We start from the raw sequence: 27,161 nt of genomic DNA on the forward strand, positions 1-27,161 counted from the left end.
ATGGTAATTTAAACCCCACCTAAGCATATTTATTGCAGTTTCATCCTCATGGCATTATACCAGATAAACAAGCATACTTATTTCTTTTCTTTTTTTTCTTTCTTTTCTTCTGGTAAAAATGTCTACTAATCTGCATAGTTACAAACAAAGCTGATGCAAATTCAGAATGTGATTATTTACTGATATAGCATGAGTCTGTACATTCATCATATATTGTATGCATAGTTGGGGATTTTATCCAGTGAATTTCCAGTTTCCTTACGATTATATAAATCATCTGTTAGGATTATAGTCTTGAATATTCAATGTTTGTGTCTTTTATATAAATGATAATCTGTAAAAAGTAAAAATATGTTGTTTTTAATGCCAGATAGTCTACATGGGCTGGACAGAGGAACGGGAGCAAGATTCTCTTCAGGACCGAGTTTACACACCAAAGTTTCTTGCATTAAGGGGTTCTTCACTTTATAAATTTTTAGCACCTCCAGTAAGTATCATTCTGTATCTTGCTTCATAATTAAATGTACAGATGGGGGGAGGAGTTTATATTGATTTGGAGGTTTTATATTAATTCAGGGTTTTTCATTCAATATTGTATCAGAAAAAATAAAATAAAACGATGACAGAGGAAAGGTAATAATGGTGAAAAATCAATAATGGTAGAAATAATAAATGATTTATAAATACAACTTTAATGGAAAACTGATGTGAAAATAAATCCTGCTCATTTAATTTATATTCATATATTAAAGAAAATCTTCCTCCTTTTGCAGTTCTTCCATTTTTATCAGGAGCACCTTAAAAATAGCTCCCTTTCTATGTATCAATTTCCAAGAATGGTACACTCAAAGCCAGAAATAATTCATTGTTGTTGTTGTTCTTAGCTGCAAAGTCGTGTCCGACCCATTGCGACCCTATGGACAAAGTTCCCCCAGGCCTTCCTGTCCTCTACCATCGTCTGGAGTCCATTTAAGCTCACACCTACTGCTTCAGTGACTCCATCCACCCACCTCATTCTCTGTCGTCCCCTTCTTCTCTTGCCCTCAATCTTTCCCAGCATTAGGCTCTTCTCCAGTGAGTCCTTCCTTCTCATTAGGTGGCCAAAGTATTTGAGTTTCAACTTCAGGATCTGGACTTCTAAAGAGTAGTCAGGGTTGATCTCCTCTAGGACTGACCGGTTTGATCGCCTTGCAGTCTAAGGGACTCGCAGGAGTCTTCTCCAGCACCATAGCTCAAAGGCCTCAATTCTTTGGCGCTCGGCCTTTTTTATGGTCCAGCTTTCACTGCCATACATTACAACTGGGAAGACCATAGCCTTGACTATACGCACTTTTGTTGACAGGGTGATGTCTCTGCTATTTAGTGTGCTATCTAGATTTGTCATGGCTTTCCTCCCCAGGAGCAAGTGTCTTTTAATTTCTTGGCTACAGTCTCCATCTGCAGTGATCTTGGAGCCCAGGAAAATAAAATCTGTCACTACCTCCATTTCTTCTCCATCTATTTGCCAGGAATTGAGAGGGCCATACGCCATGATCTTGGTTTTCTTAATGTTAAGTTTCAACCCAAGGTTTGCACTCTCCTTCTTCACCCAGAACACGACGCTCTTTAGTTCTTCTTCACTTTCTGCTATTAGAGTGGTATCATCTGCATATCTTAGGTTGTTGATATTTCTTCCAGCAATCTTAATTCCAGCTTTTGATTCATTTAGCCCTGCCTTTCTCATTATGTGCTCTGCATATGTTAAATAGGCAGGGCGACAGTATACAGCCTTGCCGGACTCCTTTCCCAATTTCGAACCAATCAGTGGTTCCGTGTCCAGTTCTCACTGTTGCTTCTTGGCCCACATATAGGTTTCTCAAGAGACAAATAAGATGGTCTGGTACGCCCATCTCTTTAAGAACTTGCCACAGTTTGTTATGATCCACACAATCAAATGCTTTAGCATAGTCAATGAAGCAGAAGTAGATGTTTTTCTGGAACTCTCTAGCTTTCTCCATGATCCAGCGTATGTTGGCAATTTGATCTCTAGTTCCTCTGCCTCTTCAAAATCCTGCCTGTACTTCTGGTAGTTCTCGATCCACATACTGCTGGAGTCTAGCTTGTAGGATTTTAAGCATAACTTTACTACCATGTGAAATGAGTGCAATGGTGTGATAGTTTGAACTTTCTTTGGCATTGCCTTTGGAATTTGAATGTAAACTGATCTTTTCCAATCCTGTGGCCATTGTTGAGTTTTCCAAATTTGCTGGCAAATTGAGTGTAGCACTTTTACTGCATCATCTTTTAAGATTTTGAACAGCTCAGCTGGAATACTGTCACCTCCACTAGCTTTGTTGTTGCTCAGTTTTTATAAGGCCCACTTCACCTCACATTCTAGGATGTCTAGCTCAAGGTCAGTGACCACCTCATTGTGATTATCAGGGACGTTAAGCTCATTCTTGTATAGTTCTTCTATGTAATTTTGCCACCTCATCTTAATCTCTTCTGCCTCTGTTAGGTCCCTGCTGTTTTGGTCCTTTATCATGCCCATTTTTGCATGAAACGTTCCCTTCATCTTTTCAATTTTCTTGAAAAGATCTCTGGTCCTCCCTATTCTATTGTTTTCTTCTATTTCTTTGCACTGTTCATTTAAGAAGGCATTCTTATCTCTTCTAGCTATTCTCTGGAATTCTGCATTCAATTGGGAGTATCTTTCTTTTTCTCCCTTGCCTTTCGTTTCCCTCCTTTCCTCAGCTATTTGCAAACCTTTCTCAGACAGCCATTTTGCTTTCTTGCATTTCTTTTTCTTTGGGATGGTTTTGGATGCTACCTGCTGTACAATGTTGCGAACCTCTGTCCATAGTTCTTCAGGCACTCTGTCTATCAAATCTAATTCCTTAAATCTATTTGTCACCGCTACTGTATATTCAACGGGGATATGATTTAATTCATACCTGAATGGCCTAGTGCTTTTCCCTACTTTCTTCAGTTTAAGCCTAAACTTTGCAATGAGAAGCTCATGGTCTGAGCCACAGTCAGCTCCTGGTCTTGTTTTTACTGACTGTATAGAGATTCTCCATCTTTGGCTGCAGAGCATATAGTCAATCTGATTTCTGTGTTGACCGTCTGGTGATGTCCATGTGTAGAGCCGTCTCTTGGGTTGTTGGAAAAGAGTGTTTGCTATGACCATCATATTCTCTTGACAAAATTCTATCAGCCTGTGCCCTGCTTCATTTTGTACTCCAAGGCCAAACTTGCCTGTTATTCCTGTTATCTTTTGGCTTCCTACTTTAGCATTCCAATCCCCCATGATGATAAGAACATCATTTTTTGGTGTTAGTTCTATAAGGTGCTGTTCGGCTTCATAGAACCAGTCAATTTCATCCTCTTCAGCACTGGTGGTTGGGGCATAGACTTGGACTACTGTGATATTGAATGGTTTGCCTTGGATTCGAACTGAGATCATTCTGTCATTTTGAGGATTGTATCCCAGTGTTGCTTTTCCTACTCTTTTATTGACTATGAAGGCTAGTCCATTTTTTCTGAGGGATTCTTGCCCGCAGTAGTATACCTGATGGTCATCTGAATTAAATTCACCCATTCCTGTCCATTTTAGTTCGCTGATACCTAAGATGTTGATGTTCAGTCTTGTCATCTCTTGTTTGACCACGTCCAGCTTTCCTTGATTCATGGATCTTACATTCCAGGTTCCTATGAAGAAAAAATCTTTACAGCATCAGACTTTCCTTTCACCACCAGACGCATCCACAGCTGAGCATCCTTTCGGCTTTGGCCCAGTCCTTCATTCTTTCTGGCGCTACTAGTACTAGCTCTCTGCTCTTCCCCAGTAGCATATTGGACGCCTTCCGACCTGAGGGGCTCATCTTCCAGCGTCATATCGTTTTGCCTTTTGGTACTGTCCATAGGGTTTTCATGGCAAAGATACTGGAGTGGGTTGCCATTTCCTTCTACAGTGGATCACGTTTTGTCAGATCTCTCTGCTATGACCTGTCCGTCTTGGGTGGCCCTGCACAGCATAGCTCATAGCTTCATTGAATTACGCAAGCCCCTTTGCCATGACAAGGCAGTAATCCATGAAGGGGAAATAATTCATACCAGATAGCTAAAAAAATCATCACTGTTTTTTCTATAAATCATAGCATGCCTTCTTGCCATCTCATTGCTTATGCAGGTGTAACTGGCTTAGGGGAATTGCTTTTCAAAATTGTATGGAAAAATAAGTGTAATTAGTTTTTGTGTATATTTTTACTCAAGGTCACGACATGGGACTGGACCCGAGCTGAAAGAACATTTTCTGTATATGAAATCATGTACAAAATATTCAAGGTACGAAGACTAAAACTAAATTTCATTTAAATAGTAAAAAAAAGAGTAGCATAGATATAAAGCATAGCTGAATTTCCACATAGGCGAGCACTGGGTAGAAATTAGGATTGCATAGTGCAATATGCAACCGTAATTTCTTTAAGATCACGGCAAAATAGCCTTAGTTCAAAGAGAAGGAGGGCCCTAAAACTATTCTGAGCACTCTGCGATGGTAATGCTTTGTGGGAATGACTTTGGGAGACCAGAGGAAGAATCAGAGACCAGACAATCATCATGCAAGATCTAATCCAGCCCACAAAAGCAAGGGGATCTGGGAGGCATTTTAGAAGTGACCCCCCCTGGTTTTCTGGAGAGTAAAAAGAAGAGGAGAAACATTTCCAGACTTGCAAAATCCTATTAATGTAACCTTAGAATAAAGACAGAGCTAGTATTCATAGTTGTGCTTCTGGTCTAGACTGCTTTGAAAGGCTAACAGCCATGAGGAATAATGAGAAATCAAAGCCAGTCTTTTACTCCTTTGTTTTTATCCTAAGGTTATAAAAGTCAGGGTAGTAGGTAGCTCATATCTACATACCATCCAATCCTTTTGCTTCCCAAGGCTATCAAAGCATCAGTTTTTTAAGTATATGGTCAGAGATGGCTTTCCATATTAATAATATTCAAAAGTTCCATACAGGTAGTCCTTGACCCCAATTAAGCCAAAAATTTCCAAGACAATTGGAAGTGAGTTTTATCCAGAGCTTTTTCTCTCATAGAATGCCCAGAACAGAGTTCCGGCACCTTTTTTGGATGGAACCTTGTAGGGTAGGCAAGGCGGGTTGTATGACATGTGTGAGTTCTGGCACTTTTTTTTTTTTTTTACAAAAAAAGCACTGGTTTTATCCCATTGCATGGCCTTTCTTGTCACTGTTGTTAAGTAAATCACTGCAGTTTTTAAGTTAGTAGGACTGTTTTTAAGTGAATCTGGCTTCCCCATTCACTTTGTTTGTCAGAAGTTCACAAAAGATGATCACATGATCCAGGGACACTGCAACTATCATAAATAAATGCCAGTTGTCAAGTGTCCAAATTTTGATTATGTGACCGGGGTGTGTGTGTGTTCTTCAATGGTTGTAAGTGTGAAAATGGTCATAAGTCGCTTTTTCTGTGCCGTTGTAACTTTGACCAGTTCAGCTAAATGAATGTAAGCTGAGGACTACTTATAGTGTTAGTCAAATAAGTTTTAATAGTATCAACTGAGAAGTTCAACTATTCTTATTTGGTAGATGTGTATTTTCTTTTGCCATCTGTGCTTTTGCATTTTGTGAAAACATACTAAACTAGAATTTAATTACATTGTTCAATATATAGACTTAAATCAAACAAATAAATAGTAGTAAAGTATTAGGAAGACATTAAACTATTAGCCAGTGTCTATGTGTATGTATGCAAAAGTACTTCCATATACACCATTTCAGGAATTGTTTATGCTGAAGTATAACTGTGCTTCACAATGTATTATCCCTGGAATTATATATGAAGAAACTGCTGTTTGGCTAATGTCTTTTACTAAAAGCTGAATTTAGAATAATCTTTTGCTAAATGCCACTTCATGATATCTTGTGCTAGAAAAATAAATTCATATTTATCAAAAAGTTATGATATCTTTACAGGAAGTGCTAGATATCTTTGTAAGTAATTGGAACCTAGTAATTGGTCATTCAGCTCTGAAGTTACTTGTCAGCAACATATTTCTTTAAGCTTAATTTAATATTCTTTCCAATCTTATAAATAGTGTCTAGTCAGTGTCATTTAAGCATGAGATATGATCCTGAGTATACTGTGTACATTAGAATATTTTTCACATAAAAAAGTTGCATGAAGGCTATAATTAGTAACAATCCAGTCCCTTTGAATTATGTCAATTTATTGGAGAAGACATAAGCACCCTTATATCCTAAATCTGTTCCTTTGTTTCTCCATTTGGCTTTCTTGTTGTATGCCCTAGCATACTTTTCAACCATAGTCTTTTCCTTTCCAAGTCCTTTCTTTTTTGACAATCTGTCTTTGCCTCCCTAATGATGCCTCTTGGCAATAGCCATTTGAGCCACAGTCAACTACTGTATACTGATGGCATTATTTCTCTGCTTAACTGAACATTGTAACTGCTGTCAAGGCAAATTTTATATTGGTGGATATGAAAATATTCCAATTCTGTTTTGGAGTTTGCCTGTAACTACCAATATAGAAAAGTAGAATGCAAGTTATATCTGAAAATTATCAAACTGCTGTTATCTCTTTTCAAAGAATGATTACTATACAAAACTATTCATACAATGAAGAATATAAAATAATTCAGTCAACCTATGGAATTCTATCAGCCCTTGGTTCTACCTATCCAGTGATCGTGATCAATGAAATAAAGCCATAGAAGAAATTTTGTACAAATCTGGGGCCATTCTCTCATCATTAACTCAAGATCATGATAACTTCAGTTAACTGTACAAAAGTATGCTGTTGAAAATGTTTTGAATATTGTTAAATCTCAATTGTCACATTTTTACAGAGTTGTGAAAAACTAACCCAAATAATTAAAGGCCAGAATATTGATTACTTAATTTAAAAAACTAAACTAAATTAGGCCATTTTTAGTTTAGAACAGATGTAAGAGATACAGAGGTACAGATACAAATTTAATACAGAAAAAGCATTCAATGAATGTTGCTCTGGATTTGGAACAGAAAAAAAATGCTGGGTTAAATTTTGGATTTTATGGTTCTTATACCAGACAGCATTAAGTTAGGATATTTTGACTTATCCTCTACAGTAGGGGCACAATAGCTCAGCGGTTAAAGATGCTAAGCTTGTAGACCCAAGTACTACGTGATGAGATGAGCTCCCATTATTTGCCCCAGCTCTTGCCCACCTAGCAGTTTGAAAGTATGCAAATGCAAGTAGATAAATAGGTACCATTTCAGTGGGAAGGTAACAGTGTATAGTCATGCTAGCCACATGACCATGGAAATGTCTTTGGGCAATACTGGCTCCCTTGGTTAAAAAATGGAGATATAAGCATGGCCCACTAGAGTTGGAAATGCCTGGACAGGGGAAACCTTTACTTTTACCTTCTACAGTGTTTTACCCTACCCCAGGGGCTAAGCAATAATTTCTGTCCCCCACGCACATCCTTTAACAATTCACTCATTCTTTCCCCATTCCCAGGCCAAGTTTATATTCCTTCACAATATAAGTGTGTTTTTAGGATTCTATGTCAACTTGAAAAATGAAGCTTGTTTTTAATGAAAATGAGAAAATGTATATTGGTTTTGGGATTGAGAAGCCAATGTAGACCTAATATCTTCTAGAGAATAATTTATTTTCTTAAAAGAAAGCTGTTTTTATTTGTGTACTTGTATACTCTGTGATCATATAAATTTATTTCTAATCACCCACACAGCAACATTTTCTTTGTTAAATTAAAAGTAGTAGTAAATGTAGAATGAACAAACAAGGTAGAATGAAGCTATCAATTTTAATTGCTCTTAATATATTATTTTTCTAAGCTTCATTTTACTATGACTATCCATTTGTGCTTAAAACCTCTCTGTGTAAAAAATTACAACTGACTTAGGTAGCTTTTAGCTTTTTCTACTATGGGGATGATGTTACGGAAAAGATTTAGTGTTAATGCACACATATTAATTAGTTGTGTAAGTACTATCTGCTGGAAAGACACCACACTAGTCAGAGTGAATCAATTGTCTTTTTATTATAAAGCTGCAGTCTTTGGAACCAATGAAACATTGCCTTGAAATGTGGGCAATCTTAACTGGTTGAATTAAAACCTATCTAGAAATCATGCTTTGACATTGCCTCGTTTTAGTTATTTTGTTTAGAAACATTCTTGAAGCTTTATGCCTTCCCATTCACAATCTGTTCAATCTATCTTTCACAAATGTGAGATTGACAAAAGGTTCTTAGAATATTACAAGTATTAGTATTATTACAATAGAATATTACAAGTACAAGCATTACAGTATTAACATAAATATCTCATATCTACTTGTCAGGTATGAAAAATCTGGACTACTCATGAAATTCTAATTAAACTAATTTATTACTAATCATGTCTATGCAGAAGAATCTACTGAACTAACTGTTACTATTGTTTTATTTATTTATTTATTTCGATTTATATACCGCCCTTTTCCCAAGGGACTCAGGGCAGTTTACAGGGCAAATTAAAACAATACAATATATACAGGTTAAAATTAAATTAAATTAAATAGCCCCCAAATAATTAAAAAATAAAACCTTAACCCAAAACCCTCAGTCCAGGCCGGCAAGCTCGAATAGCCAAGTTTTTAGGTCCCAGTGAAACGAGCAAAGGTCGGGGGCCATCCGGAGTTCCACAGGCAGCTGATTCCAAAGGGCAGGCACGCCCACCGAGAACGCTTTCCCCCTAGGGGCCGCCAGCTGGCACTCCCTGACCAGCGGCACCCTGAGGAGGCCCTCCCTGTGGGAGCGCACAGGATGATGGGAAGTTGATGCTGGCAGCAGGTGCTCCCGAAGATAGTCCGGACCCATGCCATTTAGGGCTCTATAGGTCATTACCAGCACCTTGAATCTCACTTATCTTGGCATTAGATAAGGGTCAATGGAATTCAAGAGGTGTTGGACTTGGTATGTCTGTGGCTATGTAGAGACTCTAGGCTTATTCCTTTTGATTCTATCCCCAGGTTCTGTCACTCATTCTTTTGCTAGTATAAGGAGTTTGGGTACTTAAATTAATCATGGAATTTTGGCTTTTTCCTCACATTTGTATTCTGCCCTTTTTAAAGGAATTTCAACCATTAAATTATCTTTGGTGGGATAAGTAGTTAACAGCCAAGGCTACACAGTGATAGTGAAAGTTAATTTACTTAGAATTACAGCTCAACCCAGAGATGAAAAAATTGAATAAAAAGCCCAGTTGAGTTGTATATAATATAAATTCAGATGAAGAATCTTGTTGCACTGTGTTTTTTGTTGTGTTGTTCATATTCATCTAGCCAGAGGTAGAAAAAAGATTCTGGACAAAAACAATAAAAGCTTTTGTTTTAAGGGGTACATCAATAAAAATTTCTGAAATGTACAACTTGACTATAAAATTTGATAAACTTTCCTTGTTGCTTTAGAACTTTTTATTTCTATGCTTTTCAAAACACCTGTCCACCAAATCAGTTGAATGAATGTGAACAGCATAGCAAACAGGATTTGCAAGTCATGAAAAAAAATATTATTGCAGCTATGGACCTCAACAAGCTGATAATATTATTAAAGCAAGATGAAGGCTGATAGGAAGTCAGTTTATGATTATCAGCTTTTCAAATTTATATCCAGAAAAGGGATAATGGAGCATCAAAATATGACTGCTTAGGGTGTCAAAATGATAGAGTTGGGCTTATTTATCGCATAAAAGTGGTTTCGTATCATTTTTATCATGATTTTTGTCATCCATGAATGGCAGGCTTGCATCATTCTTAGCTGTTTTGATATTAAAATTGCATTTTTGCCTTTATTCTGATGTGATCCAAAGACAGTCTCAAGGTACATAAAAATGGTTAGCTTTTATCAACCTTTACCATAGAAGAAAATCTGAGTACTGCTGTGACTTCAAAGAAAAGCAAGTTAGGAATCAGCAGTGAAGGGAAGTGGATACTTTTATTCTGACCCAACATTGGATAAAGAATAAAGAGCACCTCAATTCAATTGTGGGAAGGTTTTCTGTCTCAGTATGTTGTGCTGCAATGCACAGGCTAACCCTATTGAATATGATGTTGTCAAGTATGGCTGTCAAGATGGTGGCGGAATTGGAAACCAAGTCCTCTGGGGAACATTGCAAAGAATTGTATATGTGTAGTTTGCAAAAGGGAAGACTGAAGAGAAATAAGAAGCAGTCTTTTGTTATGTAAAGCGTTGTCAGAGAGAGAAAGGAATAGACTTTATTGCCTGGAGAGAAATGCTAATGAGTTGAAACTACAGGGAAATAGATTCAGGTTAGATGTTAAGAAAAAAAATCTTCATAATAACTGATGTTGGTCAATGGAATAGGTTGCTTCCTAAAAGATAAGTTCCCCAACACTAAAGATCTTCACATGGGCTGGATAACAATACAATATTTTATATCTGCCCAAAATGCTTCAGTCAATCCTACATCAAGCAGAGGGTTGGACTCACCGACTTTTGAGGTCACATTCTGTGACATATTTTTGTAAAAGAATAACCTGCTAAGCAATGAAAATAATTTAGACAAAAGCTAAAGAATAAAGTTTCCTTTTTTATGAATATTAACAAATATAATAGATATGTTATACCTGGGTAACAATGCAGCTATACCTTTAAATTTGTACTGAGAATGCCTTGTGTGTGAATAAATGTGGATTGTTGATTTCCATATTCTCCAGCATCAGAGGCAGTACTTAACCATTGCTGCTTTTGTGATTAAAGCTTTTTATAATGTTTTAATAGAAGTTTTATGTACAGTATGTATCTGTTTTATTTGGAAGTGCAACTCAATAACATTTACAGATCACAGGCTGAGGTTCAGTAGTAATTTCTGTTGAACAAGCTGAGACCTTTTCTGTTTTTAACTCCTCCTGATTTATAATTTGATTCACAGGCTGATTATTATAATATGTGTTCAAATATGGCTATGATTATCTCCAATCAGCCAAGGCAAAAGAAAGTTGCATTTTTTTTCTGTTTAGGACATGAATTTACCAGTACAGGTATCTAATCTAACCTAATCTACTAAATCTAATCTCTTTCTTTCTATTTTGTTAATTTCCAGGTGACAGCTTTTAGCCAAAGAATTGTTAATTAACAACATCCCTTTTTTAAGGGAGGATATTTTTCATTTTTATTTTTTCAGACTACAATTTATAATACTTTGACTTAATAAAGAATCATAGCAAGATTGCCTGTGTAAATGAATTCTTACAGATACCTGGGTACCTATGAGATTTTTATATTCCAAAGTGCTAATCCAAAATAAAAGGCCAAAACAACAAGAAATACAAACCCGAACTAAATGTGGTAATATTAAGATAGAGTAATAGGAAGTAGTATAAAATTATGTTGAGGCAAGAATCTAATGTAAGAAATCTATGTGTGGAACTTTATCTAAGGAAGAAGTCATCTTGACTAAAGAAATGAGCCTTCATATTTTTAGGAGAGAGCGTGTAATGATCCTGAAGAGCATGCATTGATACTGAATTTTGAAAGGAATGACATCTCATACTACATTATTTTGGAGTGGGAAACAGTTCCTTAGTTCCATCTCACAACTTGCCTTTGAATATGGATTTTACAATTTTATTAGTATAATTTCAGCTGTAAAGGATAACCATTGATAATAAAAGATATTTTTAGCCAGTTTAATATTCTTAATTTAATTTATATACAAACAGATAATTAAAATAAAGGCATAAAATTTACATGGTATGTGACTCTGTGTAGGTACTTTGTTCTGCATCTATCATGTGAATCAATACTAGAAGAAATTTTAATTGATGTATGCAAGATTATATAACTCCAGGTTTTCATCAGGACAGTGATATACTGGATCGGCGAAAACACTGCTTTGGAGTACAATCTGAAATGGGAGAGGATCTCTACTTCTCTGTGGAATTAGAATGCGATCTCATACTATGGGAAAAGGCCTTCCAATCAGCAACTTTTTTAGAAGTGGAGAGAATACAGGTAAAAAATATGAGATGTTCAATTTAGATTTTTTTTAACTGTATCATTTAATGTGATTGGTGACAGTGCTAGTACAATTGTGATGGGGTTTTGTTTTGTTCTTAAAGCTAGCTTTGGAATATTGTAATCATAAACCTTTTAATAAGCAGGCCTTCTAATTAGCAAGGTAGTTAAATATGAGCTGGATGAAATGTTTGTTGCTGGATCCACATATCTGTTAGATGGATTTGTATTCAAAGAGTGTCCATTGACAGTTTAATCATCAACTGAAATAAGTAATTAAAAGGGATACCTTTTGAATTAGCTCTTGGTCTTGTACTTGTCAACATTTTCATTCATGACATATGAGATAGATGGGGAGCTTATAAAACTTGCAGATTATACGAAACTAGGTGAATTAGATAAAACTCTAGAAGACAGAACAAATTAAAAAGAACTTCATAAGTTAGATCAGGGGTTGGCAACCTGAAACATTGAAAGAGCCACTCAGAACCGGTTCCCTCACAAAAGAAAAAACTGGGAGCTGCAAAAAGCATGCGCACATGCACATGCACGCATGCATGTGCGAAACAGGGGGCTTGATTGAAGAGTTGAGCCTAAGGCGAGACATGCACAGGCCCTGCCTCTGCTCTCATTTACTCGCCTTTGCTTGGAAAAGCTTCTCTGTCACTCTCATTCACTCACATTTTGTTTGAAAAAGCTTCCCTCTCTATTCACTCACACTTTTCTCGAAAATGCTTTTCTCTCGCTCTCATTCATTCACCAACTTGAAAGGCCAGTCGCGGTGCCTCCATTGACTTACATGGGGACGCTTGGCAATGAAGGGGCTGATTGAAACCACTCCTGGTAGTGCTGCTAGTACTAGCACTTTTCCACTTGCTGCTTGGTTCCGATGAAACCAGAGAACCCCCAGATGCCACTGCTGGGGGTGGAGGAGGCTGCCCAGGTTTAGGCGTAGTGAAGGCCAATGACAGTAGGGGTGGAGGCGGTGGCGAGAGAGATGCTGGAGGTCCACTGCATCTCCACCAGCCTCCACCTCCCCCACAGAACCAAATTCTCGTGCTGGCCCCCATGGCAGCAGTGGGCCCCAAGGGCCGGGCAATCGTTCTGGCAGCTTCAGCTCCCAGACAACAGCAACAGGAAGGCGGCAGTGCCTGCTGTTGGGGTGGTCTAGTGCCCTTGCCAAGAGACGCTGGAGGTCCTCCAGGCATGGCCTGGGAGCCACCGCACTTGCCATCTTTGGTAGCTGTGGCAGCAGCAGCAGAGGTGTGTCCGGGGAGCACTCCCTGCCTGCCAGGCAGTAGCAATAGGAAAGTGGCAGCGGCTGCTGCTTACACTTATGCACATCCTACTAGTGAACCTGGGCATAAATAACAGGACGGCACCTTACTTACCATCATGTAATTTCTTGGCTTCTCTCTGCAAGGCTATCCCAGAAGTATAGGCTTCTATGCAGCCATGGTGCCCTCGCCAAGAGATGCTGGAAGTCTTCCAGGCCCAGTGTGGGAGCTGCCGTGCTTGCCGTCTTTGGCAGCTGTGGTGGCAGAAACAGCAGTGTGTCTGGGCAGCATCACCTGCCTGCCGGGCAGTAGCAGTAGGAAGGCGGTGGTGGCTGCTGTTGGAGTGGCCTAGTGCCCTCACCATGCCTGGCAGGCAGTACTTGGCAAGCGGGCGTGGGTGATGTGCTGGCAGCTCCCATCCCTCCAAGTACCAGGAGGGGCCGCTTCCTAATAAATGCAGCTGATCAGTCTTAGTTTCTTCTGCAAGGAATGATTGGGGGAGGGGTGTGTTTCCTTCACCCTTTCCTCCCCCAAAAGGTTCCCTTGGAAGGAGGAACGTGAAAGGGGTGGCTTGTGGTTTCTTTCCTTCTAACGTACACAGTGGTGCCCAATGGGCATTAGGGAGGGTACAGATCAGGAAAGGGGATTGTATCTTTCCTCATCCAGCAAAACTGGTAAGAGAAAGCTTGTGGGCTGACCAACCAAGCTGCTAAATCCCTTCTTTCTAGCGGACCCTCCTTACTGGGAAGAAACCTTGGCAATGAACAGACTTGGAGGCACCGTGGCTGGCCTTTGGAGGCTCTGCAGACCTCCATTGACTTCCATTGGGGTTTTTGGCAATGAATGGGCTGATTAAAACCGCTTCAAGGATTGAGCTGCAGAGAGATACAAACGCGTCTCCACAGGAGAGGCAGCAAGGACACACAAAAGTTTGTAGGAATCACAAATTGAATAAAAATTAACACTGTGACATGGCTGTTAAAAAGACAAATGCAATTTTAGATTGAGAGTCATTCTAAAATGGTGTAGTGATTAAGTTATTAGGCTAGAAACTGGGAAATTGTTAATTCTAGTCCTGCCTTAGGCACAAAACCAGCTGGACTTTGGGCCAGCCACTGTTTTTCAGACTAGAAAGACAGCAATGGCAAGCTACTTCTGCAAATTCCTGCCAAAAAAACGACAGGGACTTGTTTAAGCAGTCTCTGGGAATCAGATAAGATGAAACAGAAAGAAAAAAAATAGATTGAAACAATCAAAAAGTCTAAATAATAGGGAATACTCATTCCACATCTAGTTTGACCTTAGCTGATCTCAGAAAACTAAGCAGCTAAGCAAATTCCAGGGCTGTAATATTACACTGGGGAATTAGGAGAAAAACAGAAATCAACACAGATTTCATTTGCATTGGTGAGACCCCACCTCAGGTACTCAGAACACAGTGTTGGTACTGAAAAAGGCAATGTAGGTTCAAGGTTTGATAAATTCAATAAGGAGACACTGAGGGAATTAGAAATGTTTACTCTCGAAAAGAAATAACAAAACAGGAGATGATAATACTTTTCAAATACCCTGAAAGGAAAAATACATAGAAGAAAGTACCTTTTTATCTCAAAGTGCCAGATATAGCATAATTATTTAGGTTACTGCAAGGCAATTATTAACTTGCAAAAACATTCTTAAATGTAATAAATCTATAGGGGAAAAATTAAAAGGAAAGTGGTGAGTTTCCCCTTCTCTGGTTATATTCAGGCAGAAAGTGAGCACGGCTGTTTTAATTTGGGTTACTGCACTAAGTAAGGGAATTGGGCTTGATGACTTAAATAAACCTTTCAAATCTCTAAGTTGTTAATGTTATAGTAATGACCTTTGTGTTAAAAAAGATTTAAATCAAATATGTATTAACTAGTTCTTGCATCCCAAGCCTTCAGATGATGAATGACAGTGTTGGCTCTTTGATACTTTCAAACAAACCAAAGGACAAGTTGTGCTACTTTTATTAGATTTTATTGAGAATGGAAAAATAGACTGTTCAGCAACATTTTTTTATTTTTTGGAAACTATTCAGTGATAGATTTAAATCTTGGAAACTAACTGAAAACTTACTGAATGACCTTGAGCAAGATATTATAAGGATAACTTACCTCACAAGATTGTTCTTCAACACAGTAATTGCTCTGAATTCATAATGTAACAGATAAAACTCAAGACAGTAAAAATGAATAAAAACAGCAGACTTCTGGGAAACAAAAGTCACTGAATTGAATTGATTTTAGTGTAAGGGGGTGAGTAAATTTAAAGAGCCTGTTTTTTTTAAATGGAAAGTAAAAAAGCCTACTGGGGCTCACAGAAACCTCTTTTAAAAGAAAACAAAAAAATCTCTTTCATTACAGAATAATGCCCTCTTTTTTACCTAAACTTTTGAGAAGTATAGCATATGCTCTAAAGAGAGAGGGTGTATCTGTGTGGTAAACACTCTACATAAGAGTATTGTCAAGTCACATCTGGAAACATCACTAAAATTTTGCCCAACCTAATCAATATATTCCATAGCCATTTTTTTTAATATGCATTCAGCCAATGTTATGTCATACATGCCTCACCTGCATTAGATGGATTATTTTTTATGGTATGTGTGTTTAATTTTGGCTATATATGTGGATTTGCTTTTCTTGTTTTGAGCAGTGGGGAGGGGTATGGCTCCCACTGATCTGATTCTTCTTGGTAAACTATGCATCTGGCAGATCATTAAAGCCATAAATAACCATGAGTAACTGAAGGATGATTTCCATGGATACAATCCTACTGGGTTACATAAACAGAATGAAGAAAAGAATTGTTTGATTAGTAAAATATATTACCTTTTTTTTCCTCCACATTACAATTTGCAAGTGGTGGTGCAAAAAAGTGTGTGTGTGTGTGTGTGTAAATAAATAAAGAAAGAAAGAAAAAAAGAAAGAAAGAAAGAAAGAAAGAAAGAAAGAAAGAATCTTAGACAAAGTGCAAAGTAAGAATATTTTTGTATGAATTCAGACATAAATAGCTATAATAGTTCTGTGCTTCTCAAATATGAAAAAATACTTCAACATTCTTCTAGCTAAATCATTATAGTTTGATTTATAGCAAAAAGGCAATGAAACCATCAAATCAAATTGTTATTATGGTCAAAGACCATCATACAATGAAACCAATACAGTGCATAGTATAACATTTTTTAAATAATATATCATTCTAATCCATAATGCATTCCTGTTACGACTCCCTATTTTGCATTCTTACTAAGAATGTTTAAAAACTTGATTTCATTTACCCTGTACATCTTTATCTGAATAACAATTACATGAGTTTCTTTTAATTGACATTGATTGCTTTTTAATAGTTTCTCTACATTTTTTTTCCAGAAAAGAGGTCCATTGAACCTTATAGTTTATTATTTCTAAATTTTCACATCTCTTACTAAACAATTGAAACTGCAAATCTTGACAATCAAAAATCATGTTTCAGGCTCTGCTTTTCAAGTGGAGCAATTCACAGACTCAATTTTAAGATTCTATATTTTGCTAATGAGTACGACAGAAATATGTTACCTCTTATATAGAAAATCACTGTTGATTTTTTATGTTTTTGCAGTATATGAAGTAGTAATTAAAAGCAAAACAATTCATTCTGTAGGGCAGAAGGTATATTGTTAATTAATTAATTAATTAATTAATTAATTAATTACATTTTTTTAGCCCTGTCTTAAAACCAAACTCTATGTATAGCCCAGGAACAAAAGCAATATATACAGCTAAAACAAAAACAAAACCCAAAACAGAACAACCTGGTGCTGCAACTACACTTCACTGATGCAGCCAATTACATTCTCACCCTTCCCTGCTTATCTAGAAGGCATGGGGAAAGAGCAAGTTCTCTCTGGAAGATTAAAAGTGTGGAGATCTTTTCCATAGATCAGGGGCTACAAAAGGCTCACCTCTGAGGACCTAAAAGGTAGCAGCGTTTAAGGGAAGGGACCTACCTACTCTATCCATTCTGGTGTGATGGGCAGATACTTTCAGGAGAGGTGGTCCATCAAATAATCTGGCCCCATGCCATATAAGGGCTTAAAGAGGGTAGCCATTACCTTGAATTGCGCTCTCGTATTGAAAAGACCTCCTGTATTATGTACTGTCTTGGCAGCGTTCTTATTTTAATTTTGCAAAAGATTAATTAACGTAAGCAAAGGAACTGTAGTTGAAATATAGCCTAAGATTAAAAGCCATAAAATAAGATGCTGAAAACTGACCTTTCACCATTTGAGTTATAATGTACATTAAAAATTTTCCACCAATTTGTGATAATTGCTCAAACCATCATATTATTTAACCTTTCAATGTTTCTTGGTAGGAATTGTACTTGGCACTGACAGTCTTTTTTTTATTGAAAAGTTTTAAAATACAGTTTTCCTTTAAAAAAACCCCCCTTCCCCCTCCCTCCTCCCCTCCCTACCTCCCCCCTATCTCCCCCCCTCCCCCTCTCCCTCCTCCCTCCCCTGCCTCCCCCCCTACTTCCCCTCCTCCCCCCCTCCCCCCCGACTTCCCAGAGCAAAATACAAGGTATATATCTAAAAAGCAATCATAAACAATCATATACTAACAATTATAAACTCTAAAATCCATCACTCTCTAGCTTATATAGAGTAAACCAATCCTTAATAATACTAAATACGTATAAAGAACTAAAATAAAAGAAAACTAGCGTCATTCCCATCTATGTTCTTCCACAATTCACTATTTCCTAAACAAATTCTCATTTACACATCACAAGCACCTATCCCTATTAACCTCTCTAGCCAAAATAGGCTATAATAGATAGTTCTTACACAAATTAACCTGCATTAACCCACAAAACTTTCTTCATCTTCCTCTGTAGTAAATTGTCCATTAATTCCAAATTGAAGATTCTGTTACCATACATATCATCCCAAAACTCTTAAAAACACAACTACCACTTGACTGTAAGTATGTTGTGGAAGTTCCATAGATTTCTACTGGTCTTATTTTTTTATCTTTTTTGAGCGTTTTAAGGCAGCACGCGTCACCCTCTGTTCTCTAGGATCATCCAAAAGAGTTGCAGCTTGATCTCCTCCTGTACCATTCTCGTCTATCTGTCCATCTTCATCCTCTTGATGTTCTCCTTCTCCAGATCCCTCTGCAGCTTCCAAAAGTGTTGATGGGGTTGCTTTTAAGACATTGTTGTAAAAATCATGCGCTTGCTTCACAGTACCCAAACAGTACCTTTTGCCTTCATACATGAAGCTCAACCCAGCTGGGATCTCCCATCTGAACCTTATATCTCTTTGCTTGAGCTCTTGCACAAGAAATATAAAGTCCTTCCTTCTCTTTAAAATCTTTGGAGGAATTTCTTTTAGAACCAAAACTCCTTGACCAGCAATCACAACTTTAGTATCATAGGCAGCTTGTATAACTTCATCTCTAATTTCCCTTTTTACAAAATAAACCACCACATCTCTAGGCAACTTTCTCTGTTTAGCAATCCACGAGTTCACACGAAACACTTTGTCCATGCCTTGTTTTATTTCAGATGCTGGATGGTTCAATACCACCTCAAAAGCCTCAGAAACCAGCTGCTTTAAATCTTCCTTAATATTCTCTTTTAGGCCTCTAATTCTAACAGCAAACTGCATCTGGTAAAATTGAGCCAGACTCAGTTCGCTATCCATTTTGTCTTTTAAATCTTCAATTTCCAATACTTTTGCTTCTAATATAGCATTCTTTTGAGTCAGATCTTCCACTTTGTCATCCAGCACCTCCACACATTTAGCTACTTTATGCACTGAGGACAAAATGTCTACCTTCATCTCTCTGAATTTCTGTTCCATCCTTTCTTCCATTCTCTGCTCCAATTTCTCCAATTTCTCCTCCATCTGTACAAATTTAACACCCATTGACTCCAAAATTAACTGGGTATGTTTTTCAAGATCCTTCAATGTCAATACATCGGGAGAATGCAATGCCTGCAGTAATGATTGTTGTTGCACCGGAGAATTTCCAGCACTCCGAAAAGTTCTAGGGGGAGGTTTAGCCGCCATCTTTTACTTACAATTGTGACGCACTTTCACTTTAAGTTTTAAGCAAAGTCCATCAAGCTCGAGAGTAAAATAAAATAATCCTCTTCATCTCTTCATCTTTCCCTCTTGTACTGCTCTGCCTGCTCTTTTCCTTTCATAGTCTCTCCTTCAAGCAGGGATGGTCGCAGACGCCTGGCTCTGCTCCATGAAGTCCGGAGCAGAGACGCTAGCCAGCTGGGAGCAGCCCAGGCTACGGGGGAGTTCAATCCTTCAGCCGCCCAAGCTCCAAGCTCAGGCGGCCCCGGAGAACTCGACCCCTACCTGGGGGCTCACCCCCTCCTCTTCTCCCGAGGAGGGGGCTTCAAATTCGCCCAAACAGCTGATCGGCGCTGTTTCGGGCGAAAAATCACACAGCTGAGCCGCGGGCAGCCCGGGAAGGCTGTCTCCGGCGCCGCGGAGCCACCGGAAGACGGCACTGACAGTCTTGTAGGTGAAAACGTACTGACAGAAATACTGTATTGCTTAATTGAGGTAGGTAGCCAGTATGTTTAGAAAAGAACTTTCTGATGTATTAAGGATAGGATAGAAGAAGCATCACCTTTGTTATGTAATTTAGCTGAGAATATATATGTATCACCTATACAAAATCTCCAAGGAAAAAGGCATTTGTCAAATTAAAGAAGAATTCTGGGAATATAAGTTGACAACTGTTTTGACTGAAAAAAACTTAATTTTTTTTCTGGCATCTGTGGCATTTAAATCAGGATTAGGAGGAGCCATAAAAATTGAGAATTCAAGTGATAAATCCATTGCCTGTTTCTTAGATAAGAAAACTTTTGAAAATAATGGTAGGTTGCAAAGTGAAGATATTCCTGATATTAAATGTATTACTTGGTTATATAATTTACCATAGGAAAACACATGTTGAAAAGGTGCATGCCAAAAAAATATTTTACGATTTGAGAAAGACTATAGGGTTGTCTCAGATTATCTGTTTGTTCTACAAATATCTGTCAAACTAAGACATAAATCAATAAGGAATCAATTTGATTAGGAAGAATAAAAGAGAATTCATGTGGAAGCAATTTCAACTCCCTGAGAAGAAAGCTTCAGTTTTTCCTCTTAAGCAACTTATTATGTTTTATATAGACTTGATTAGCAACTTGATATTTTATATAGACTTGTAGGCTCAGTGTAGAAATATGCTAGTAATTTGATGTTGTGAATGCTATGCCTTGTAAATTTGTAATCTTTTTGATATTAGTTTAGGATGTTCTAAGTTATCTTTTAGTAAAAGGCATATGTTTTTCCACATATAACTCCAGTGCAAGAGAAGGTGCTTTCTTATACCCAATTCACTTCCAGGACTTTCTTAAAAAGCCCAGTACTCAGAAATAAACTATTACAAAGAAGCAGGACTGCAAACAACAAGGCTTCACTTTTGGAGATACACAAGGGCCTGGAATGAAAAAATGAGGCATACTTTTTTTAAAAAAATCCAAATCCTAAGGGCACCATTCATAGAATACTGAATTGTACACAGTCCTTAACATCTGAATTAAATCCTTTTCTTTATCTTGCTCAGTAGTGGATAGAGGGTACGCATCATGGAAGATTCTTTTCAAGCAATTATTGTGATGTTAGCTGGGAAATAATCCCATCCCATGCATCGGTCAAGAGAGTTGTTATAAAAAATGAATGACATTCTCTGCATTTCTCTCAAACTTCTTTCTTGACTCAGAAGATAAGCATGATTGGAAAGTAAAAAATAAGACAAAACAACAAAAATTACAGAATACAATAATGGAAAATACTTCCATATTGTTGTCAAAAAAACCGTATGACCCATTCTATAGAATGACCTGCTTATTGGGAAGAGGGCACAGGATTATCTTCCTGGCCATAGTAAGGAATGTTATGAATGAAGGCGAATATATGTGTCCCAGGATAATGTTGCAGAATCCAATCTGGAGCCCATTCCCAGGGAGCTTCACTCTACCAGAATGAGTGCGATAAATACCCTGAGGATAGGGCTCCAGCACAAGTCCAAAAGCTCAGAAGACTAAACCTCTGGTCCTGGTGACTAACCCAGATTGGATCCTGCAGAAATGTTCATGCCATCCGGCAGTCAAAGTCCCTCAGATTTGCTCAGTGTTGCCTGGGATGAAATAGCAGACTAAAGATGGCTTCACATTTTGCAAAGCCAATGATTACAGATAAGAACAAGTTGCCAAAAAGGAGATGAACTCCTTAACCTTTCTGGAGAAAGGAACGAGATTGCTCCATATGGCTGCAAGCATTTTATTGGACTCATTTGTAGAATGTATATTCAAATGTTCAGATTTTCCTTTTTAGCTATAATTTTACAAATTGAATATAGCCAGTAAAATGCCATTTAATATGTTGCATTGTTTTGATTTTTTTTCCAGTGTAAGACATATGCCTGTGTTTTGGAGAGTCATCTTATGGGGCTTACCATAGACTTTGGCATGGGCTTTGTATGCTTTGATGCTGCAACAAAGGTAAGGACTAGAGAATTGTATCCAATTCCAAGAATCACATGGTGGAGTTATTTCACTGATTGATGAATGAAAATAAATGAGAAAATACTGACTAACCAATATGTGATGCTAGGATAATTTGTACTTGAAGAAGATTATTACCAAAAGGTATCAAGGTGAAAAATGTTGGTGAAAATACTTCTTCTGGTGAGAGATATGTCGAGGAGAAAAAGTTCAAGAAATTGCACCACAAAAAAGATTATAATATGCAGATATTTTTTTTAAAAAAAAACAAAAAAACAATACAATTGTGGAATTATGTTTCTGTAACCTCAACATCTAACTTGTTCTAGTAAAAATAGGCCGTCTGGGACTTCCAGTTTTGGGTCATAGTGACACAGCCAATGGATTGTGGAGCTCCACACCCCATGGCTGGTTTCTCCCTGCCTGGGGACCCTAAATGGGTGTAAAGTCCCCCTGGAGAGGCGATGAAGAAGGAGGGGCCCCCATTGATCACAGAAAGATGACAGCCAATCCCATTGATCCAGGGGAAGCCCTCCAACCCAACAGGAGAAAGGCTAGTTGCATTCTGGTAACTAGCCCAAGCTACTGGCATCCAAAGTTCAAAAGCACCAACTAAGAATAACTGAATAGCGTGTTGGAGCTGGGTGAGAAAACTGATCTTCTCTTCTCTATTTTGAAACTGATTTCCTGGAAAAGATCCCCAAGAAGCACAATTTATCCCTTTCATCCTCAGTGATTCTTAGAGAATAGCTGGGAATAGAGGAAAGAAAATACTAGGCTATCTATTGAAGAATGAGAAATACAATTGTTATGAAAACTGCTGACTTTTTTGGATTATAAACACTTACTGAGCTGTGATATTCAAGTTTAAGAATCATCTGCAGAGAAAGGAAAACTTTGACTTTTCTGGCTAGTTTTCTAGCCAGAAGATGAACTTAAGAGGAAAAACATAGAAGATTGCATTCATATGAATCACCAGGAGTCTGGACCAGTTTCAGTTTACAATTTGGTCAAACTAAAGTGAGCTACATTTCTCATCTTGCTGATTATTTCAATTTACCAAGATCAGTTGCAAATCTATCATACAGTTATGTTTACTCTTTGCTATAAAATTGTAATACAGCAATGGGATGAAAACTATTAGCATGCAAAGCTAATATTTTTGATTTTCGGTGTTCTACTTACAAACAGGTTACGTTCCAGGAGGCTATTTGTAAGTCCATTTTCTTCATAAGTCCAACCAACATTTTTTTAAAAAGAAAAAAAAGCAGTTAGCACCTCAGCTTCTTCTCACTCCTGACTTTTAGGAGATGCTCTAGGTTGATGTTCTCTCAGCAGTGGGAGAGTCTGGCTTCAAGTCTGGAAGACCTCTCTAGCATTGATCCACTACAGCTTTGGCCAATGGCACCAGAGTGGACTAGTCATCTCACAGGCCATTGGACCTCTTACTAAGGATTGCTAGCAAGACGATAAGGTGCCACCACCCAACACAACTCACAGGCAGAGCGGTGAGGTGCATGCTGGTCAATTGTGACCTGTGAGCAATGGTGGGCAGCCCCACACTATTCTCCATGGGGATAAGTGGGATTGAATATGGTGGGGGCTTCCCAGTAGCACGAGACCCATGGCTCCAGCCCTTTTGGCCTTTCTGCCCCATTTTCCCACTGTGAGTCTTTCTGGGGTGTTCAGGGTAAATGTGGGTTTGGAACATCCTTCTGGATGGTCTTAGGTGCTGTGATTCAACATTTTTCCATCTCCATCCAATTAATCACAGACTCCACAAGCTGACTCTCCCAAGTTTCTGTTCACACACGGCACAATTCTTCTCCCCTTTGGCAACCCTCTTCCTTCCCAAGGACCATCTTTCAGGTGGGTCTGTACCACCTCCACTCTCTTCAGGTATAAGAGCCAGCCATCCTTGATGAGAGACTTGTGTAATTGTGCTGCCAAGTGTATATATGCAGTGCCCATTGTCAGGGAACTTCTTTCTCACAAAATGTCACATTATGGTAAGAGAAAAGTTTCCCTGAGGCTGGATTCCAGCATGAGTCCAAAAGCTAAGAAGACTAAATTTCTGGTCCCAGTGACTGACCCAAATAGGATCCTGTAGCTTATATTTTGTGTCTCCTTGTGCTTCTTTCCTATAACATCAAAACCAATAACCACCTAGAGAAGCTGTTTTCTCTGATATAATCCAGCTGATGTGAAACTGCATGAACAGAGAATATTAATGTAATTTTGGGTTCATAATTATATCTTTGTAGCAGAGAAAACTTAACACAACTGCATTAATCAAAATGCCCCACTGGCACAATGTATTGATTAAAGAGAAATACCAGCGGCCCTAGCAGACAGTAACCATTAGATTCAAACTCAGTCCTTGAAATAATTTTTCTAACCTTGTGGCAACATACTTTGCTTACCCACCTGAAGCAAGTAATTTGTTTCGACAAGTCCACGACATACCCTCCACTCTTGCATTACCATGATTACTGCAAGCTTGATCAGTTCTTTTCCGCTGATTTTGCCTCTCCAGAAACATGCTTTGGGTCTTGTCAGGCAATACTACTAATTCTTCCAAAGTACTTACCTGACCTGAAGACTAAATTTAGTTTGGGGCACACTCTATTCCATTTCAACAGATTGTGTGTATTCATGTCAGATTAAGTTTGTTTAGAGCTGAGTTTTAAGAATTTCAGTTTCCATACTGAAGTAAGTGGTAAGTGCTTCTGTCAAATCACTCAGCGAAGTATTTTTCACTCAACTTGTTGAACATTTTTCTAAAGGAATAAAGCTTAAAACATTTAAATTCTTCTCTCCCAGGGGATAATGGACCACTTGAAACAAGTACCAGAAATAGGCCTAAGTACTATCTACCAGACTATGAAATACTTCCTAACCAGTCAGCCTAGAAAACATGGCTAGTGTGATCTAAAATTTTAGTAACATTTAAACTTTATAAACAGAGCTAAGTGTGCTATTTGCAGCTGAGTAAGAACAGAACACAATCAACAGTATTAAACATGGCTTTATTCCCCTTGTAAATGTATTTGACATTAAACCCATCATTTTTCTTAATATTTGTATTCCTACATATTTTCCCTAGTCATTAGAAGAAAAAAAATTATTCACTGTTAACATATTATATGCTAAATCAAATTAAGTCAATTACTTACAAATCATTTCATTTATCCCATAATTACTTACAAGTAGCTCAACAAATTATTTAAAAATTGTCTTTCAGTTAATTTGCAACTAGCTATTTAATGGGTTTCAACATACTAATTATTAGTGAGCTTTAATCAATTTCCAGACACTTTGGTTAAATTATTATATTTCAAGGATAAAAAAGCTAATTAAAGGTCATGTTCAAATGTAAATAGTTTACAGCTTACAAACTCATGAAACTTCTATCTCCCATTCCATATATCTAGTACTATAATTGCATAGGAGGAATATCGATCTATATTCATTAGTCTACTGTCACAGCCCAATATGTTGTCTTCCTTACATTTAGGGATATTTTATAAAAGGAAATTTACATCATGTTTAAGTTCCCCTTCAGAAAAGCTATGAGATGTTTCCATCCAATCTGGCTGGCAAGAGATGGGTTCAGCTGACAATTCCATATTACTGTAGGCATTCATTAGTATGTACAAAATACAATGTCTGTAGCAACCTAAGGCAACTTCCATCTAATAGAAATTGCTATGTTTATTTCCTAAGTACTGGTATACTTTAGGTAAGGACAATTCAGACTTTAAATCCAATTAATTTCAGTGTGTATCATCTACTTATGAATAAATTTGAAAGGATATGTTGTTTCTTTTTGCTGTACAATACATATTGTAGCTTAATTCCTACATAAAAGCATGCTCTTGTTTTTCTTTGCTGTCACCTAGCATGCAATTCATTTGAATATAAACAAGTTGTAATAGAATTTTAATCACCAGTGAATTATTTCTTACTGTAATAATATTTTGAAGGTAGAAATACTGTGTGCTATCCAATGTCTTCACAATCTGACATGAACACAGTGCACCAATTATTATTTTCTATGGCATTTTTGCTGAAAAACCTGTTATTTCATCATTATTAATATTTGGGACATTCAGATTTCAATCATCTGAGATGTATTTATTACTGAACCCTAGATATTAGCCAGTACAAATTATTAGTGAGTATAAAATAAAAATTACTAGCTTAAATGCAAGATAGTAGATATGAAGAGGATGAGAGAGGAAGTATTAAACATTGAAATAAAAGAAATTTTGATTACTAATTTAAGATATTTGTAATCATTAGAAAATAAAAATATTATACTGTATTATTAATTTGTTGATGTAAATAGCAAGAACGTAAATAGATAAGACGTGTATCTTGAACATCAGATTTTGTGAGGAATTGTGATAAAGGGAATTGGGGTCATTTATAATTTGGAAATGAACAATATTAAACATTAAAGCTAAATGTTAATAGTAAATTAAAATTGGGAAAAAGTCATTAGGTTATTGATTGTCTAAAAGATTGAGTGTTAGTATAAATTATATATATGTATATATATATGTATATATGGATCCTTGGTTTTTCGGGTTTTTCCCCGCGTAGAACTAAACATGGCACCACCACAAACACGAAAGCAAACAAAAACAGCACAACTCACCAGCTCAGGTCTAAGGCTGGCAGCTGAGACCAGCCCATCCACTCAAAACACACCCCCACCCAATCAGAACACCCCCACCATTCAAAACACACTCCCATCCAATCAGAACACACATAATCCCCACCCAATCAGCACACTTCCACTCACAGAACACACCCCCTCTGGCAGTTTAAAAAAGAAAAACAAACAGCCACATACTTCTCCCAGAAGAAGGAAGCAGAAACCACTAGCCTGATGATGACGGATGGGATTTCGTCGAAACGTTGCGCCTACACCTTTAGTTCTACGCGGGGAAAAACCCGAAAAACCAAGGATCCACATACAGGCACCCGCGAAAACCTCAGAAAACAAATATGTGTATATATATATATATATATATATATATATATATATATATATATATATATATATATATATATATATATATATATATATATATATGAGTGTGTGTGTGTGTGTGTGTTAAATATTTGTCAAGTCATCTGAATATGCCTTGCTAATTAACTCTTTGTTTCCTGTTTGGCCTAACTCAAGGCTATCCACAGGGTATAGTCACAACTTATGACAGCTCATTATTT

General features: G+C 37.5%; 1 protein-coding gene across 1 annotated transcript in view; it reads left to right on the plus strand.

The window, feature by feature from the left end:
- SNTG1 (syntrophin gamma 1) overlaps positions 1-27,161 on the plus strand; it is a gene marked incomplete at both ends in the record, with an annotated part of 103,055 nt that overhangs the window by 61,249 nt on the left and 14,645 nt on the right. The window contains 4 exons of the mRNA XM_083359994.1: positions 371-487; positions 4,255-4,326; positions 11,896-12,048; positions 21,825-21,917. Coding sequence (XP_083216120.1) covers positions 371-487; positions 4,255-4,326; positions 11,896-12,048; positions 21,825-21,917 — 435 coding nt within the window. The remainder of the gene's footprint in view (positions 1-370; positions 488-4,254; positions 4,327-11,895; positions 12,049-21,824; positions 21,918-27,161) is intronic.

The sequence above is a fragment of the Vipera ursinii genome (assembly GCF_947247035.1).
Source record: "Vipera ursinii genome assembly, chromosome: 3".
Taxonomy (NCBI): domain Eukaryota; kingdom Metazoa; phylum Chordata; class Lepidosauria; order Squamata; family Viperidae; genus Vipera; species Vipera ursinii.